General features: G+C 45.3%; 1 protein-coding gene across 1 annotated transcript in view; it reads right to left on the reverse strand.

Annotated features, from left to right (window-relative positions):
* The window catches only part of DNAH17 (dynein axonemal heavy chain 17), a 101256-nt gene that overhangs the window by 59411 nt on the left and 23075 nt on the right, over nucleotides 1–18770 (reverse strand). The window contains exons 20-31 of the mRNA XM_075119151.1: nucleotides 18576–18745; nucleotides 17848–18070; nucleotides 14865–14981; nucleotides 13765–13851; nucleotides 13065–13217; nucleotides 11154–11402; nucleotides 8135–8257; nucleotides 7499–7846; nucleotides 7314–7405; nucleotides 6625–6751; nucleotides 5836–5988; nucleotides 4688–4813 (exon numbers count right to left, since the gene is read on the reverse strand). Coding sequence (XP_074975252.1) covers nucleotides 4688–4813; nucleotides 5836–5988; nucleotides 6625–6751; nucleotides 7314–7405; nucleotides 7499–7846; nucleotides 8135–8257; nucleotides 11154–11402; nucleotides 13065–13217; nucleotides 13765–13851; nucleotides 14865–14981; nucleotides 17848–18070; nucleotides 18576–18745 — 1968 coding nt within the window. The remainder of the gene's footprint in view (nucleotides 1–4687; nucleotides 4814–5835; nucleotides 5989–6624; nucleotides 6752–7313; nucleotides 7406–7498; nucleotides 7847–8134; nucleotides 8258–11153; nucleotides 11403–13064; nucleotides 13218–13764; nucleotides 13852–14864; nucleotides 14982–17847; nucleotides 18071–18575; nucleotides 18746–18770) is intronic.

Genomic DNA, 18770 nt, shown 5'->3' on the forward strand with positions numbered 1-18770 from the left:
GGTACATGTCGTCAGTCGCCTCTCCCTCCGTGAAAGCAACGGCAGACAATCGTTTTGTACCTTTTTTCCATGCGGGCGCCATACTGCTTTCAGCAGACGGTGCAGGAGGACTGCTAACCGTCGTCATCGAACCATCGCTTCCGCTGCCACCCTGCTCTCCTGATGCTACGAATCCACCTCGCAGGTCCTCTATATGACCATCGGGATCCACCACTTCCGTTGCCACCCTGCTCTCCTGATGCTACGAATCCACCTCGCAGGTCCTCTATATGACCATCAGGATCCACCGCTTCCACTGCCACCCTGCTCTCCTGCTCTTGTCTCGATAGCGAATTTCCCCATGTTGTCTCTCATGGGCTCCTGCTTCAACTCTGCTCTCCTGCTCTCATGAATCCACCTCACAGGTTGTCAGCCACCCCTTCCGCTGCCACTCTGCTCTCCTGGTGGTCTCGCAGGGCCGCTTCCACTGCAACCTCTGCTTGGCTGCTCTTGTCTCGCCATAACACGGCAAGCGTGCAGTCCGCTCAGCTGTTGTGTCCTGGCAGCAGACGGTGCAGTAGGTCTGCAAACCATCATCATTGAACAACCACTTCTGCTGCCACTCTGCTCTCCTGCAGACGCCATACCACGGCAATCATGGAGCCCGCTCAGATCACCACGGCAGTTATGAGCATTGTAAACACCTCGCGCATTACCATGCAATATATGCAGAACCAGAATCTGCAAAAGCAGGCGAGGAGGTGATGGCAGCGCAGTGACGAGAGTGATGAGGACATGGACACAGACTTCTCTCAAAGCACAGCCCCCGGCAATTTGGACATCTTGGTGGCAATGGGGCAGGCTCATGCCGTGGAACGCTGATTCTGGGCCCGTGAAACAAGCCACGACTGGCGGGACCCCATAGTATTGCGGGTCTGGGATGATTCCAAAGTGGCTGCGAAACTTTCGCATGCGTAAAGGCACTTTCATAGAACTTCGTGACTTGCTTTCCCCTGCCCTGAAGCGCAAGAATACCAAGATGAGAGCAGCCCTCACAGTTCACAAGCAAGTGGCAATAGCCCTCAATGCCAGACAGCTACCGGTCAGTCGGGAATCAATTTGGAGTGGGCAAATCTACTGTGGGGGCTGCTGCGATCCAAGTAGCCAACGCAATCACTGAGCAGCTGCTATCAAGGGTAGTGACTCTGAGAAATGTGCAGGTTATAGTGGAAGGCTTTGCTGCATGGGGTTCCCTAACTGTGGTGGGGCTATAGATGGAATGCATATCCCTATCTTGGGACCGGACCACCAAGGCAGGCAGTACATAAACTGAAAGGGGTACTTTTCAATGGTGCTGCAAGCACTGGTGGATCACAAGGGACGTTTCACCAACATCGACGTGGGATGGCCAGGAAAGGTACAGAACGCTCGCATCTTTAGGAACTCCGGTCTGTATGAACAGCTGCAGCAAGGGACTTACTTTCCAGACCAGAAAATAACCGTTGGGGATGTTGAAATGCCTATATGACAGGTTTCAGAGTAACAGCCGTGTTAGTCTGTATTCGCAAAAAGAAAAGGAGTACTTGTGGCACCTTAGAGACTAACAAATTTATTTGAGCATAAGCTTTCGTGAGCATCCGATGAAGTGAGCTGTAGCTCACGAAAGCTTATGCTCAAATAAATTGGTTAGTCTCTAAGGTGCCACAAGTACTCCTTTTCTTTTTGCGAAATGCCTATAGTTATCCTTGGGGACCCAGCCTACCCCTTAATACCATGGCTCATGAAGCCGTACATGGGCAGCTTGGACAGTAGTCAGGAGCTGTTCAACACTTGGCTGAGCAAGTGCAGAATGGTGGTAGAATGTGCATTTGGACGTTTAAAAGCACGCTGGCGCAGTTTACTGACTCGGTTAGACTGCAGCAAAACCAATATTCCCATTGTTATTACCGCTTGCTATGTGCTCCACAATATCTGTGAGAGTAAGGGGGAGACGTTTATGGTGGGGTGGGAAGTTGAGGCAAATCGCCTGGCCCCTGATTACGCACAGCCAGACACCAGGGCGGTTAGAAGAGCACAAGAGGGCGCAGTGCGCATCAGAGAAGCTTTGAAAACCAGTTTCATGGCTGACCAGGCTACGGTGCGACAGTTCTGTTTGTTTCTCCCTGATGAAAACCCACCCCCTTGGTTCACTCTACTTCCCTGTAAGTCAACCGCCCTCCCCTCCCCCCTTCGATCACCACTTGCAGAGGCAATAAAGTCATTGTTGCTTCACATTCATGCATTCTTTATTAATTTGTCACACAAATAGGGGGATAACTGCCAAGGTAGCCCAGGAGGGGTGGGGGAGGAGGGAAGCACCGGGTGGAGTGGTGGAGGAGGGGAGGACAAGGCCACACTGCACTTCAAAACTTATTGAATGCCAGCCTTCTGTTACTTCGGCAGTCCTCTGGGGTGGAGTGGTTGGGTGCCCGGAGGGGCCCCCCCCCCGTGTTCTTGGGTGTCAGGGTGAGGCGGCTATGGAACTTGGGGAGGAGGGCAGTTGATTACACAAGGGCTGCAGTGGCGGTCTGTGCCTTTCCTGCACCGAAACCATACGCCGGAGCATATCATTTTGATCCTTCAGTAGCCCCAGCATTGGATCCTGCCTCCTTTCATCATGCTCCTGCCACCTCTCCTCTTGCTCCCGCCACCTCTCCTCTTGCTCCTGCCTCCTGTCCTTGCGTTCATTTTGTGCTTTCCTGGACTCTGCCACTGTCTGCCTCCACGCATTCCGCTGGGCTCTGTCGATTTGGGTGGAAGGCATGAGCTCAGAGAACAGTTCATCGCGAGTGCGTTTTTTTCGCCTTCTTATCTGCACTAGCCTCTGGGACGGAGATGCTAGTCACAGCGTTGAAACATTTGCAGCTGTGGGAGGAGAGAAAGGGAGATTAAAATTGAAAAAGACCCATTGGCCATTTAAAAGGAGGGGCTGATGTTTTAGGGTTAACGTGCAGCACAAACCCAACTAACCCCCCCAACACCCAATTCTCTGGGATGATCGCTTCACGTCCCCGCCCCTCCCCCCCCCCACTACATGGCTAACAGCAGGGATGATTTCTTTTCAGCCACAGGCAAACAGCCCAGCAGGAACAGCCATCTCTGAATATCCCCTGAATAAAATTCCCCTATTTCAACCAGGTGACCATGAATGATATCATACTCCTGAGGATAACACAGAGAGATAAAGAACAGATGTTGCTTGAATGCCAGCAAACACCGGGACCACACGCTGCCATGCTTTCTTATGCAATGATTCCAGACTACGTGCTACTGGTGTGCCGTGGTAAAGTGTCCTATGCAATAAGGCTGCCCTCCCCAGAAACCTTTTGCAAAGGCTTTGGGAGTATCTCCAGGACAGCTTCATTGAGATTTCTGCCTCATCCCCAGACACATTAACAGACTTTTCCAGTGGCTGTACTGGCAGTGAATGCATCCCAAGTCTTAAGGGCAAAGTAATCATTAAACATGCTTGCTTTTAAACCGTGTATTATATTTACAAAGATACACTCACCAGAGCTGTCTTCTCCACCATCATGGTCCGGGAGCCCGCGTTGGGAGGGTACTATTTCCAGGGTGATAAACAGTTCCTGGCTGTCGGGGAGAACGGTTTCTTTGCTTGCCTGGTGTGCGCTATCTTCCTCATCCCCAAAATCCTCACCCCTGTTGCATGAGACTCCCCCCTTGCAGGAGTCCATGTACAGGGGCAGTGGTAGGGGCACCCCCTAGAATTGCATGCATAGAAGCGGCATGTCTGGGGCTCTGACCCTGAGCGGGTGTTTGCCTCTTGGGTTTTTTGGTAGGCTTGCCTAAGCTCCTTAACTTTCATGCGGCACTGCTGCAGGTCCCTGTGATAGCCTCTCTCCTTCATGCCCTTGGAGATTTTTTCAAATATTTTGGCATTTCGTCTTTTGGAATGGAGTTCTGATAGCACGGATTCTTCTCCCCATACAGCGATCAGATCCAGTACCTCCCATTTGGTCCATGCTGGAGCTATTTTGCAATTCTGGGACTCCATGGTCACCTCTGCTGATGAGATCTGCACGGTCACCTGTGCTGATCAGCTTGCCACACTGGCCATACAGGAAATGAAATTCAAAAGTTCACGGGGCTTTTCCTGTTTACCTGGGCAGTGCATCCGAGTTCAGAGTGCTGTCCAGAGCGGTCACAATGGAGCACTGTGGGATAGCTCCCAGAGGCCAATACCGTCGAATTGCGTCCACACTAACCCAAATTTGACCCAGCAATGTCGATTTCAGTGCTAATCCCCTCCTCGGGAAGAAGTAAGAAATCGACTTTTAAAGCCCATTAAGTCAACAAAAATGGCTTCGTTGTGTGGATGGGTGCAGGGTTAAATTGATCTAACTCTGCTAAATTCGACCTAAACTCGTAGTGTAGACCAGGGCTAAGGCTGGTAACTATGATAACAACCTTGCAGAACCTGTGTGTATATGAATGAATGTGAAATTGAATGGAATTTAACTTAGCTATAACTGACTGCTTACTATGATTTTTTCTGTATTCACAATAAATGCAGCATATTCCCTTTAATAAGATCCTGCTGGTTTTTATTTTCTTGGTATAACATCTTGACTATGTTATTTTATTTGTGTTCCACATGTTGAATACATCAAATAAACCCAATGTTCTAATCACATAACTAGTTCCATACCTGCGCTGGGTAATCAAATAACCATTGCTCTCGTGGCTTTTCTTCATAAGTCATGACAGCCTCAGGAATTTCATTGCGTAATGTGGAGCACATTCTCTCGAGCACTCGATTTAACCAAACCTCAACCTAGGTACAAAGCCCCATTTTAATAAGTGTCCTTGCTAGTATATTTCAGCATTAGTTGCCTATTTTGTTTGTCTGTTTTTAAATTGACAGCAGCTGATGCAGGTCTGTGAATCTTACTGGGGGCTATGATATTAGACTGCAGTTGGTCTCTTAACGGGACGTACCGTTCAAAGACCCTGGCATCTATCATAGTCACACGACTTTCTGTATAGGAAATCAGGGCTGCTTTTAAACCCTGGGGGGTCAAATTCTGGTTGGCACCTAGAATAATGGACCCCCAAACAAATGCCAGGATATATGGACAAGACCTGTCCCTGCACATCCAAGACCTGTCCCTGCACAAATAGGAATAGGCTGTCTGGGGCACTGTGCTCACAGCCACTGCTGGGTAAGGGACAAATATGTGGCCCACACCCCCGGCCCACATACAGCATTCCTCTGAAGCTCTTCCCTGCAGAGAGGCCTCTCTGTCTGTGATGCTTTGGAGGAAACAAAACAGTGGCAGACAATTTAGGCTCTCTACCCTGTCTCTTGCTTCAGGTTTCTGGGGTGCATGTAGATGTCAATTAGCTCCTCCTCTGACGCTGCCTTTCCCCAGGTGTTTTTAGAATTCTCTCCCTAGGCTGCCATCTCAAAGACAATAGAACTCATTTTTAATGGACATGTATGTGAAAACTTGACCTGCCTGCACAAATGGGGTGTGTGTGTGTGTGTGTGTGTGTGAAAACCAAGAAGCTGGATAGTCTTTTCAGGGGGCTTTTCCCTTGACTTTGAGATATTCCTCATTAAAGAGGCTATGTGGATTGCCTCAAATGGGATGTTTTCAAGTGTAACTGATGGAGCATGGTCTCACTAGGATGAACAAAAGACAGAGGAAATAGACTCCCAGTTGATTGACTGGTTAAGGTGCCAGCTGATAGCAGCAAGGAGAATTCAGACTTAGACACAAAAACCACTTTATTCTTGTGTTAGTGCAATTCAACCTGCATGTTTAAAATGTAATTTTAAATAACTCCACTAACCTGCCCGGAACAGTCACATTCCTTATCAAAATCCACATACTCATCCTCCTTACTGTACATTCCCAAGCCAATCTTCAAAGGCTTGTTGTCTGGATCCATTTTGAACTTCAGCTTAGCCATGCTATCAAACAGTTTAGACAAGTGGCGGCATACCTTAGAGTAAAGCAGCACAAGCATAGATCAAGAATTGCTGTCAGTGCACAGAAATATTTTACAGTTTTGATTAACTCTTCATACTTCTCTTTATAATCTTGCATCTCTGATACATAGTTATAACCAGGCTTGGCAGAATTTGATTTTTTAACTAAATTGTGATGGATAATATTGATATTTATTTTAAAGCATTTTTTTCTATTTTTGTCAATTTAAATTTTCACAGCTGCAGGAAACTATTGAGGGCTTCAGACAATAATTATTTAAAGACAGTAGACACAGATTCAAAAAGTTAAAGCTTTACAACCATTAAAACACAAGCTGTCGATATCATGTGTCAAAATATACACAGTCAATATCCTTAAATCAATCTCTAATAAGTTCTCAAGCAGAATTTTTCTTACTTTGCCTCTCTGTAAATTTCAGTTTTATTGATGGAAATATTTGTAGTTGGTTGTGTGTGTGCACTGAAATTGACGTTTACCAACATTTATCAATAAAAAAAATCTAATCCTTCCAAGCCTAGTTGTAAATTTGGTTCAGTGTTTTTAATCCTTTTGGATTAAAGACATTATAATTCTGTTCTAAAGATTTCATGTAAGAAGCAAAGGACTACCCATTAAATTTAAATCCTACCTCAACAGGGTCATTTCCATTTGATAAAATATCCAGCAGGTCTGCAGATGAAACAAAGTAGAACCTGGGGAAAGCCAGCCTTTTTGTCTCTAGATATTCAGCCAAAGCCTTTTCACAAAGTGCCAAGCTAACACAAAGAAAGGGGAAAGGCGCAGTATTTTTATTCTTTGCAACGTAAAGCTTGTGATGTACTCATGCTACGTTGTCTGCAGTGGAAATGAAAGTCTTCATTTAGCCTTAGAACAGGCAGGGGCAATTTCCCCATCTGACTTCACCAATATGCCTCAAACCTTCTCTACAGAGCCTAGGGCTCAGAGGGCAGCAATAGGCTCAGCACTTTGAAAATATAGCTAGTATAATTCAGCCTTAATGCCCATTTCATCATTAGCCTCTTTACTGAGATCCCAACAATTTGGCCATTTGTGATGGTTGCTTTTTGAATTGGACACATGTCCAATACAGGAACTGGACTGAGTCTAGTCTCTGATTTCACAGACTATTGAATGGCCATTAGATTAAAACTTAGAGTCACTACTGATCTGGGCTAAATTTGGTCTAGTGATCTGGGGAGTGAGGCTATTAGTCCCCATTACCAATCCAGAAAAGTATTCACTCCCAGCAGCTAGAATTTATCTGGATGTTTTTAAAATTGGCCAAATGTTTTCCCCAAAATATGGCATCATCCTAACCTTTTCTGTAAGGCCTCTAACGTCTCATAAAGGCCTGGTTTATTTGTTGCTTCAATTACATTAGGGGTTTTTACTGCTTCAGCCATTAATTCCTGCAAGAAAAGATTATCTGTGAGACATTAAATTTAAATTCGTCCTTCAGGATAAAATTTTTGTGGGGGCGGGGGTGACACAGACTTGCTCACTTTAAAATTTCTATCGATAGAATCAAAACGTTTAGAATCTTCTGGCAACTGATTCCGGATGTCTTCAGAACCAATGAAGATGCTCTCCAGATGACTCCAAGTTCTCTGAACTTCAAACCAAATGCTAATAACAGAGTCAGCAGTAGATAATTTCTGTTGCCAGCCTGACACCTCCTGAAGAAAGTGAGCTAGATACTTGGAAGTCATCAGGTTCTGAAGTTGCACTTGGTTATCCTCCAAGGTCTCTACGAGTAATTCATCAGATCTGAGCAGCATGGTACCAGTTCTAGCATGGGGTTCATGTTCAAACTGCATGGTTGACCACGTACTATCCAGGGCTTTCAATACCTTTGAATAAAAGATTTCCAAAAATACTCTGAACACTAAAGCTTTCAAAATGTAAAAAATCATACAGAAAATAGACAACATTTCAGGAAAGAAAAGTCCTAGAACTTAAAATGAGTCTCTCAGCATAGAAGCACTTCATGGAAGGGTGAGAATCTATCCATTAACCACCTGCCTTTTCATAAGAGTGACAAACCGAAAAAGTTATAGCTTCTTACTGTGCTACATCAGAGTGAAAGGCTATTGTTAGGAACGATGTAGTAGAAATTGAACTGAAGGCACAGACGATACCTTCTCCATTCCTGACTCTTTCACGGCCTTGTCTACAATACTGCGAACTTCATCCTCAAACTTGTGTAGATTCAGCTGCAGCAGGTCGGCGAGGGTTGTCTCGTCTGACATTATAAAGTTCACCTGGTGTAGAATGGACAGAGCCAACAATACTCTTCATGGGTGACACATCTCATATTTTCTCCCACACTAGCTGCCTTAGACGATACTTAAGGACTGTCTTTTTCTCTAAGATTTCAAACAAATACTTGTGGACAGTCACCTGGTAAATATTATTTCTGCAGTTCATTAGCTTGTTAAGATTAACCTCTCTCTCTCTCTCACACCCCACCCACCCACCATTTGGATAATTTGAAGTCTATGATTTTTATATGCAAGAAAGCAGATCATACACATGATTACTCAAAAGACAATTTACCAACAATGTGCGGCTTGAGAAGTTTCCCTTCAATGTCTACTCAGAGGGAAACAGTGGAGTTTTTCAGCTTGCAGCCCATTCTTGCTTAAAGAATTCACTCTAAAAAGGCTTACCTACTGCTGGGGAACACTTAGATTACGCCTACACTGCAGCTGGATCCAGCCTCGCAGCCTGGCTAGACAGACTCATGCTAGCAGGTGTGATGCTGCACTCCATATGTTTTATGGAAACATTCTAATGAGTGTGACTATAATGTAACTGATGTATGCTTTATGCAAAAGGTCTCTTGTAAGGTATCATTACAAAGCTTATAATCTACTGAGTGTCTTCATCCTATTTGTATGAATGTATCATTCTTGTATCTAAAACTAGAAATATGAAGTATTACTCTGAGGTCCTATTGTAACTATGCAAAGTGTGGGCCATTAATGGTGGCTTAGTATCTTGATGGCTCCCATTGACTAGGACACTTGGTTGTGAATGGGTTTATTTACTTGCAAGCCTTCCTGTGTAAGTCTTACAGTGACATGTGACCATGTCACCTGATACTGGAATCCATCTTAAACCTGGTGCTTTTCCATTTAGAAGGAGGGATGGGGACCCAGAGAGACAAAGGATTCCCACTTCATGCCAAAACTATAAAAGAGGATGGAACAGGACAAAGAGGCAGCCAGTCATGAGAAATTCAGTTACCGAGTTACCACCTGACCTGGAACTAACAAAGACTGTACTAGGGAAAGGATTGGGCCCAGACTAGGAAGGAGTCTAGTCTGTGAAAGAAGCTTATTGGAACATCTCTGAGGGTGAGATTTACCTGTATTCAGTTTCTTAATGTATTAGGCTTAGACCTGTGTGTTTTGTTTTATTTTACTTGGTAACTTGCTTTGTTTTGCCTGTTATTACTTGAAACCACGTAAATCTTACTTTTTATTCTTAATAAAATCACTTTTGTTTATTATTAAACCCAGAGTAAGTGATTAATACCTGGGGGAGCAAACAGCTGTGTATCTCTCTCCATCAGTGTTACAGAGGGTAGACAATTTATGAGTTTACCCTGTATAAGCTTTATACAGAGTAAAATGGATTTATTTGGGGTTTGGATCCCACTGGGAGCTGGGTGCTAGAGATAGGTGACCTGCTGAGTGGTTTTCAGTTAAAGTCTGCAGCTTTTGGGGTGTGGTTCAGACCTGGGTCTGCATTTCAGCAGGCTAGCGTGTCTGGCTCAACAAGACAGGCTTCAGGCTCAGAGGTAATTTCAGCACATCAGGTGACAGTCCCAATGGGTCTCTGTGACCGAACATGTCACAGCAGGCTCAAGCTACTGCCCTAAAAATAGCCGTGTGGACTTTGTGGCTTGGGCTGCAGCTCAAGCGCTCAAGCCCACCCAGCTAGAGGACACAGTACTCCAACAGAGGCCTCAAATTGCTAAGGGGAGTACAAAGCAATAGCACAAGCATGTAGGGACAACATCTGAAAGGGTAAGGCACAAAATGAGTTACACCTAGCAAGGGCCATAAAAGGCAAGAAGAAGAGGCTCTATAAATATGTTTGGAGCTTGCAAAAGTTGAAGGAAAGTGTAGGTCCACTACTTTGTTAGTTAGGAAGGAGAGCTAATAATGAATGACATCAGAAGACTGAGGTGCTTAATGCTTATTTTGCTTCAGTTTTCGCGAACAATGTTAATGGTGATGAGATATGTATCTCAATTAAATATTAATAAGGGAGAAGGAATGCAAGCCAAAATAGGGAAAGAACAGCTTAAAGAATATTTAGATAAGTTAGATGTATTCCAATTGGCAGGGCCTGATGAAATTCACCTTAGGGTACATCAGGAACTAAATTTTGGAACTGTTAGTGATTATTCTTGAGAACTGCTGGAGGACGGGTGAGGTCCCAGAGGACTGGAGAAGGGCAAACAAAGCACCTATTTTTACAAAGGGGATCAAAGAGGACCTGGGGAACTATAGTCCAGTCAGTCTAACTTCAATACCTAGAAAGATACTGGAACACATTATTAAACAATCAGTTTATAAGCATGTAGAGGATAATAGGGCTATAAGTAATAGCCAACATGGATTTGTCAAGAACAAATCACGCCAAACAAACCTAATTTCTTTCTTTGACAGGGTTACTGGCCTTAATGGATAGGGAGAAGATGTAGATGGGATATATCTTGATTTTTAGTAAGCCTTTTGACAGAGTCAAAATTCTCTACAGTGATTCACAGTTCAGTAGATATAATCATCATGCTTAGTTTCATTTTTGTTTATTCTGTATTTTGATGAATGTCCAGGTTTGATATGTTTGGATACTTGCAAGTAGTGGCCATCCAGCAATAGTAAAGCATGTGACAGATCATTTCAGTTTGATAGGAATGATATTAAAAGTCTGAAGTCATTTAGATGCTTTTGAAAATGTTACCTAGGAGCCTAAGTTGCATTTTCAAAAGAGAAGGAGGCACTTTCATGACTAAAGTTACTTTTGAAAGTGGGACTTAGGCACCTATGTCATTTAGGTTCTTTTGAAACTGTTACCCCTTCCCGGGATTGGGGAATGCTGGCATTTACTTATCAATACATTTTTGAAACCTGCTCAGATTACCTTGGTTGCTTGCATGAGCTCATGCCAATGACGATCTCTAATAGCAGGATTCTGAAGGTCATTCACAGCTCGCAGGGAGGTTATCATGTTTTTCACTGTGTTATCCAATCCTATGAATGCATCCCAGGGTCTCATTTCTTTATCCAAACTTCTCACATCTTTAGCAAACTTTTTAGAATCAATATCCATCTGCTCCACATTAATCTCTTTCCATTTGGTGGTCTTCCAGTCATTGATGCTTGCATTAACCTGAATTGGGAAAGCAGTTCCACGTGCCATACTATTAACAAACATGCAGATCAATATTTTCTATCACTTATTCATCCTAAGTGTATTATTGTTCCACTTTCACAATTCTTACTCCTGTTTCCAAAAGACTTTAATGTTGCTTTCATTCTAACAGTACTGCAGAGCACACATTCATGTTCCCCTATGTTTCTCCTTGTTGCAGGGACTGAGCTGGTACAGTCTGTGGTGACATGACTGGCAGATGGCCTATTGCCTCTCCAGTAGGCTGCTGAGAACCTGGTTAACAGGGCTTCTTCATTTTCATCTTCCAACAACACAGTTCTCTGGGGAACTACGGGAGCTTCCTGCTTTGCTTTGTAGTTTGGTTTTGTGTATGTAACCCATGCCTGCTCAGTGTGGAACTCTGTCTCCCTGACACCCCAAGATGGCTAGGCCAGCTAAAGATTGATGAGCCTGCTACAGAGCTGGCTGAGTGACATCTGTCTTTCAGATCATGTATTAAGCTCAAGAGGTCCCAGGTTTAATCCCTGCTGCCAACAGGGTTACATAAATTTTGAATTTGCTGTTTGTACTATCCTGAAAGGTTGGTGCCACTCCGGACGACAGCAGTATTCCCAGAATAAAACTTCTGCTGGCTGAGAGCATTTTGTGCTCAAACAAGATCCTCCAGCAAACTTTCCCTTTTTGGTCATTCTGCCCAGCCACGAAACTGCCAATCATAGAATCATAGAATATGAGGGTTGGAAGGGACCTCAGGAGGTCATCTAGTCCAACCCCATGCTCAAAGCAGGACCAATCCCCAATTAAATCATCCCAGCCAGGGCTTTGTCAAGCCTGACCTTAAAAACTTCTAAGGAAGGAGATTCCACCACCACCTAGGTAACACATTCCAGTGTTTCACCACCCTCCTAGTGAAAAAGTTTTTCCTAATATCCAACCTAAACCTCCCCCACTGCAACTTGAGACCATTACTCCTTGTCCTGTCCTCTTCCACCACCGAGAATAGTCTAGAACCATCCTCTCTGGAACCACCTCTCAGGTAGTTGAAAGCAGCTATCAAATCCCCCCTCATTCTTCTCTACTGCAGACTAAACAATCCCAGTTCCCTCAGCCAATGTCTTGCCTCACACAGGGCCTTGGAAAGGGGATGTTGCCACCTATAGCCATTGTGCTTTTTAACCACACTAGCGGACACAGCATTTGCTTTTCATACACAGTAGTTTAAAAAATAGCAACTTCAGTATTCTGAGTGCCAGCCCCAGCCTGTTAACACATCTCTTGCTTTCGGTTTGCAGGTCACAAGTCCATGTGTTCAGTTTAAAAAGCCAGCAGAGAGTTTTTCCCTTATTCTGAGCTTCCTGCAAATACATTCTCTTGTCCTAAACAGTGAGCAATCTCCCCTGAGCAGCTGAGATCATCAGGCAAGTGCCATTATCATTAATATTTATTGTTTCTCTGAGGGTACTGCATCGCATCCCTGATTGGGGTCAGAGCCCCAGCATGCTGGGCACTGCAAACACAAATATAAAGACAGTCTCTGCCCTGCAGTGGGGAAGGATAAGGGGAACAGTGAAACAATCCTGGCAAGTAGCAATGTCTCAGCACTCCATTCTTCAGATACCCTTCTTCCCCTTGTGCTACATTCCAAAGGCAAATACTTACCAAGACAATCATATCCCAGAGCTCTTTGAGTAAACGTACTTCTTTATGGCATGTTTTGAGTTGTTTATAATCTGGGACTGACACCTCAAACAACCCAGCTGACTTGGACAGGGCTTCCATGTCCCTTTCCATGGCAGTGATACTCTTTTGTTGCTAGAACCATGAAAAGAAAAGGTCTGAGCCGGCGGCTAGGTGCTGGTGTGGCCTCGCCGCGCATTAAGAGAAATGGAACATCTCCACTTTTCTAGAATAACTCGCTGGCCACAACATACACAAAGGGCCAAGTGCTCTCTCTGTGCATGGCCCAAGCCCGTAGGGTGGGGAGTCTAAACGAGAGGAATCCTCATCCTCCAGGCAGCTGAGCAGCAGCTGCACGGACGTAGTCCAGACTCACAGAAATGCAGGGCTGGAAGGGACCTGGAGAAGTCATCAAGTCCAGCTTCTGTTGTAGTAGCCACTGTTCAGGAAACATCTCCCTTTTGCAGGCCTGCACTGCGGGTGGATCTGCACAGCCAAGCCCCTCCCCCTCCCCCAGGCCTCGGCCACAAACCCTAGTCAGAGCAGAGGAGCAGCGCCGACTCCTGGACCCCCGCCGGCCATCTGTGCAAGAGAACCATGTCAGTTCTGCAGCAGCCACAGCCCATGCAAGGCAGGTGGAGAGAGGATCTGCCCCTAACGCCCTCCCGTCTCTGCCAATTACCGTGTTTAAGGACCGATATGGATCTGGGTCAGTAAAAGAAAAGGGAGCGTCTTCTCGGAATTTCTCCCTAAACTCGTGTTGTTTAATCTGCAAGGAAGCAGAGACAGAGACTGTCACGCGCAGGCAGGAGGCAGGCACATTCAGCACTGTGGGAGGCCAAGGTGTGAAGGAGGGCTATCTGGCCAAGGCAAGGCCTACTTCAGACTCAGCCGGTTCTGCTTGTTTTGAGCTGGGTTGCAGCTGCTGTCCTGGACAGTGAAGTGCATCCACTGTTTACTAGCAGACTCACAATGCTGGAACGAGCAGGCAGCTGGTGTGACCAAGAGCACTGGTTTCCCACATACACTGGTTTCCACGTGTGTGCTTTTTCCTTTGGCTACAGGCATCCGAGCCATGCTGTCATCTCCAGGACAGATGAGTCCAACACGCTCTTCATGGGGCAATACTTTAAAACCTCTGGGAAACCAGTTAGTGCAGGACACGGCTGCTCGCTTGTTGGGCAGAGTTGCAGACAAAGAGCCAGTAACACTGCTGCTCTGGGCTCTGCCCTGGCACCCGTTAGCTCCCTGCTGGACTGGATGGTATTAGCCTATAAAGCCCTGCATGGCTGGGGACCTTATTGCCTTCAAAGCCCCACTCCTTCCCTATGCACTACGCAGTTGTGATCAGGGTGGGGATGCTGCACTGCAGCCCTCTTGCATTCAGCAGGGTCAGGGCTAGTAGCATGGGGCTTTCTACGCGGGGCCTTGACCAGGGAACACTTCCCCACTCATTCTGACAGAGCCTGGATTCACTCCTGGCACATGGTGAGGGGTATTACTCTGTTGGTTGATTTGGGGTGACCAGGACTAGTCTGGTGGTTCAGATATGGGCAGTTCATTGCCTGATTGCTTATTGGTTGTTTCCATTACTGCCTGGTGTTGAGGTTGTAGCTTTTAAGCTTTGTTAAGTGCGTAGAGTCTCAGGGACAGGTACCTGAATGCAAAATGTATGCAAAACGTTAATGTAGGTTCACACACATCCTAGTCTAGACAAGAAGCTGAGACCAATCCAGCTCAGCACATTACAGAGAAACATCCAGCATCCCACAATAACAGTACCTCAAACTGCTGACACTTCCTGCGAAGGATTGCGACCTCAGTGGCCTGCAGAGGAGCCACATTCTGTTTCACCTGGAAAGATAACTTCTTGGTGTTGTTCCATTGCTCCGGCAGATCCTACAGCGAGCAAAAGTAGAATCAACACCAAAACCCGTTTCACCCAAGAGAGGTGACGGATGCTTATGCTTCGTCTGGCAAAGATGAACCCACATACATCCCAAAGTTCCTTATGAAGGAGAATATGTTGGCAGCGAACAGGCAGGGCAACATTTGCAGATAACTCAAAGTGATTTAGGTTAGTCGAGACTAACGAACACAAACCTGGGAGGAACTTCAAAGGGACTGGGCAAAGCTAGGTGAATGGGCAGCACAAGGGCAAAGTAAACTCCCTGTTGACAAATATGTGGAAAGGAATTATTCAAACTCCGCATACACCATGGCGGTGTGACACTGGCAGACCAGGTGCCAGCTCATGCCAAGGTTCCCAGGGCTCAATGGAACACTGACAAATACAGAGATGGAATTAGTCTGGCTCATGTGTGTTTTAGCATTGTTAAAATAGGGATTAGAATTATGAGTGTGTGTTTAGTTTTTATTGAATGCTTGTGAACTGCTGCATGCATTAATCTCAGTCTATGTCTACACTACTGCAGTAAGTTGACCTAAGTTACGCAACTCCAGCTATGTGAATAACGTAACCGCAGTGGACATAGCTTAGGTTGACTTCCTGCGATGTCTACATCGTGCTGGGTCAATGGGAGATACTCTCTGTCAACTTATCTTACTCCTCTTGTTCCCAGTGGTGTACTGGGGTCAACCGGAGAGCCCTCTGCTGTCGATTCAGTGGGTCTTCACTAGACCCGCTAAATTGACTCCCTGTGCATCGATTGCCAAAGTGTCGCTCCTGTGGTAGTGTAGACATAGACACAGCCTCACTTATAACATTAGGTTTCAGAGTAGCAGCCGTAGTATCCCATATTGTAAGGGAATATTTGAGCATTGGTATTGTAAGACTCTATAACTATGTAAATCACCACACAGGAGAGTGACAGTAACTAGTGTGATGTGCTGATCTGGAACCAAAGGTGTTACGTCCTGCTCAACGGCAGCCAAACTATTATGGAATATTAATGAGGACAAAAGATTTTGTTCTCTGCTCCCCCACCTCCCATGAAGAGGAGTCATGCAAGTGGATTCCTCCCATCAGCAGAGAGCACATGGGAGAAGGGGAATAAAAATCCCTAACCAGAAGAAACTCTCTCTCTCTGCTGCTTGGACTCTGCAAGACAAAGTTTCTAGGCATATACAAGGGATCCCCAGTGCTTAGAGCCTGCTTATTATAGAAGTTTCTATTATTTTTGAAACTTAAGATTGTAATTCATTTCTGTATCTATGTTTACTCCTTTAACTTTATAAATAACTCTTTTTATTTCCTTTTCCTGTTGAATAAAATCTGTATATAGTTTATTACAGGATTGGCTATAAACATTGTCTGTGCTATGAGAGCTAAGGTGTAGTTGACCTGAGAAAGTGATTGGTGCTTTGGTTCTGGGAGTAACCAGACTACTGCAATGATTCTTGGTGTAAGGGACTATCTATCACAAAGGCAAGCTCACCTTGGTGGCGAGACAGATTGGAGTATCCCAGGGGCCTGTCAAACTCCTAGTGCCTGAGGATTTTACATTTGGTAATTGGTTGGTGAAATCTAAGTATCAAACTCACCACCAATTTGCGGATTTGTGCCCTGGTTCTCAACAATCTGCCCTGAGGTTGGTATTCACACTCCTGGGTCACTGCAGGCAGCTTGACAGTGGGTTCTAAATTAACTAAAACCATTCAAGAAACCAATTTGGGCTTAACTGCGGGCAGCTCAATGAGCATCTCTTCTCGGTGAGCAGCAATGTTGAAAACAAAAAACAACGTGTCAAAAGTCAAATAGAATGGAAGAGAAGACAGACTCCTTGAATGCCCTTGTCTAACCCAATGGGATCCCTCCCTGAATACTGTAATGCCCTTGTATAAACCAATGGGGACACCTCCCCCAGGTACTGAGAACACTCCAATGCTCTTTATAATCCAGTGGGACACCTCCTCTGGATACTGTTCTGTTCACCCTACCTCACAAATACACAGCAGATGTGGGCAGGGGAATGCCATTCAGAGATGGGTGATAAACGTGGTGAAAGGCCTGAAAAGACTGTCTTACAATAGATGGAAAGGCTGGGATTGCCTAGTTTGGAGAGGATGTGATGGAGGCTTACAAAAGAGTGATTTTTACTGTCTCTCAAGAACCAGGGGAGAGAGAAAATGAAAATGGAAGGCAGCAAATTTTAAAAACAGACACAAGAAATGTTTTTCTACACAAAGCACAATTAACCTGGGAACTCGTGGCCAGTAGCTCAGCAGGATTCAGAACAGAGTTAGGTATTTGTATGGAAAACAAGAACACCCCAGTTACATTAGAAGGGATCAAAACAATTGTATTTGTGAGGGCTAGAAACCCTGCTGATTCAGGGCAAAAGGCAGCCACTGACTGAGGGGGTCAGGAAGGAACTGCCCCATGGGGAGATGATTCCATAACTGTCCTCGGAAGGGTTCTTTGCCCCTTCCTCTGAAGCATGTGGTACCAGCCACTGTCAGAGAGGTCTAGACAGACTCTTGGAAGATCCAGCAAGGCCATTCCTGTAGTCCTTCTGGTAACAAGTAAAGAGTGACCATCTTAGAGAAAAGGTTTCCTGCTCGCTTTTATGACAGATACTTATTTTTGCAGCACAGTAACAGATGGCATTAGTAATGCAGGGATTGATTTTAGTCATTTTCTATAAAGAGTTAGAACCTCTGCACTGGAGCGTGCAATAAAAATGATTAAAGGTGAGTTTGGATCTCAGCCTACTACAACGAAGCAAATTCATCAGATTTCATTATTAAAAATACCTCAAAGCTACACCCTACAAACCTGAGCTAACAGCATTAAATAACCTACATGCAGCTGCATATGAATTTCTTCCGGCATCTCTTCTCCGTAAGTCTTCAGCAGTTCGATTGTTTGCTTTAAGGGCTCAAACATGTGGTCTGTAGCTGCCTGTCTATCTTTGACTTTCATCAAGTGTCCCATCACCTCCACTAGCCCATTATAATCTCCTTCTTTCAAAGGTTTAGTCAAGCCTGCATTTGTTTCTTTCATGAAAGCGGCTAGCTCCTGGAGACTAAAAGAAAAGAAGCCAGTGGGAATCTTGACTGCCCAAATGGATCCACAGCCCTGGCTCATTGTGCTCTGGCCAGGTGAGCAGCATCCAAGCGGGGCTACACCCTTTCCAAGTCCAGGTGCCCCAGGAGTGGGGATACCCGGGACAATTCTCCAAGGAGAACAAAAACTGGAGTCTCAGATCCTTAGTGTGTGTAAACAGATGCCACTCCACTGGCCTTCAGGTCTGAATACGACCCGCTAGCACCTTGTTAAACATAACCTACTCTGGTCTACGCTGTGCGCAAAGCGCCATTTGATATCATGTTAGTTTGAATTTCTTGGCCACTATGTTTAAAACACACACCATTTTCCTGGTCCAGAACTGACCTTAGTCTTGGTCTCCATGTATGACAGTCATTAGCACAGCTACAAAATCCTTGCCTCCAACATTAATCTTAACCCCTAGTTCCCATCCTGGGTGTGTCAGGCAAGATTTGCTTTGGAGAACCACTCTCTTGTTTTACCTGGTAGTGATGTGGTCAATGAGATGCTGCTTAAACATGAGGCTCCAGCGCTTGATAATATTTAAAAGTGCTTGTTTGAATGGACGGCAGTCGCTCTGCAGCCAGCCATTGAACACCTTGGTGTTCTCAAACTTGGATACTTCCTCGTAGAGCTTCTCATAGGAGTCAATCTGAAATGCATGTAGAAACGACATG

The sequence above is a fragment of the Caretta caretta genome, chromosome 14, assembly GCF_965140235.1.
Source record: "Caretta caretta isolate rCarCar2 chromosome 14, rCarCar1.hap1, whole genome shotgun sequence".
In the NCBI taxonomy this organism is placed as follows: domain Eukaryota; kingdom Metazoa; phylum Chordata; order Testudines; family Cheloniidae; genus Caretta; species Caretta caretta.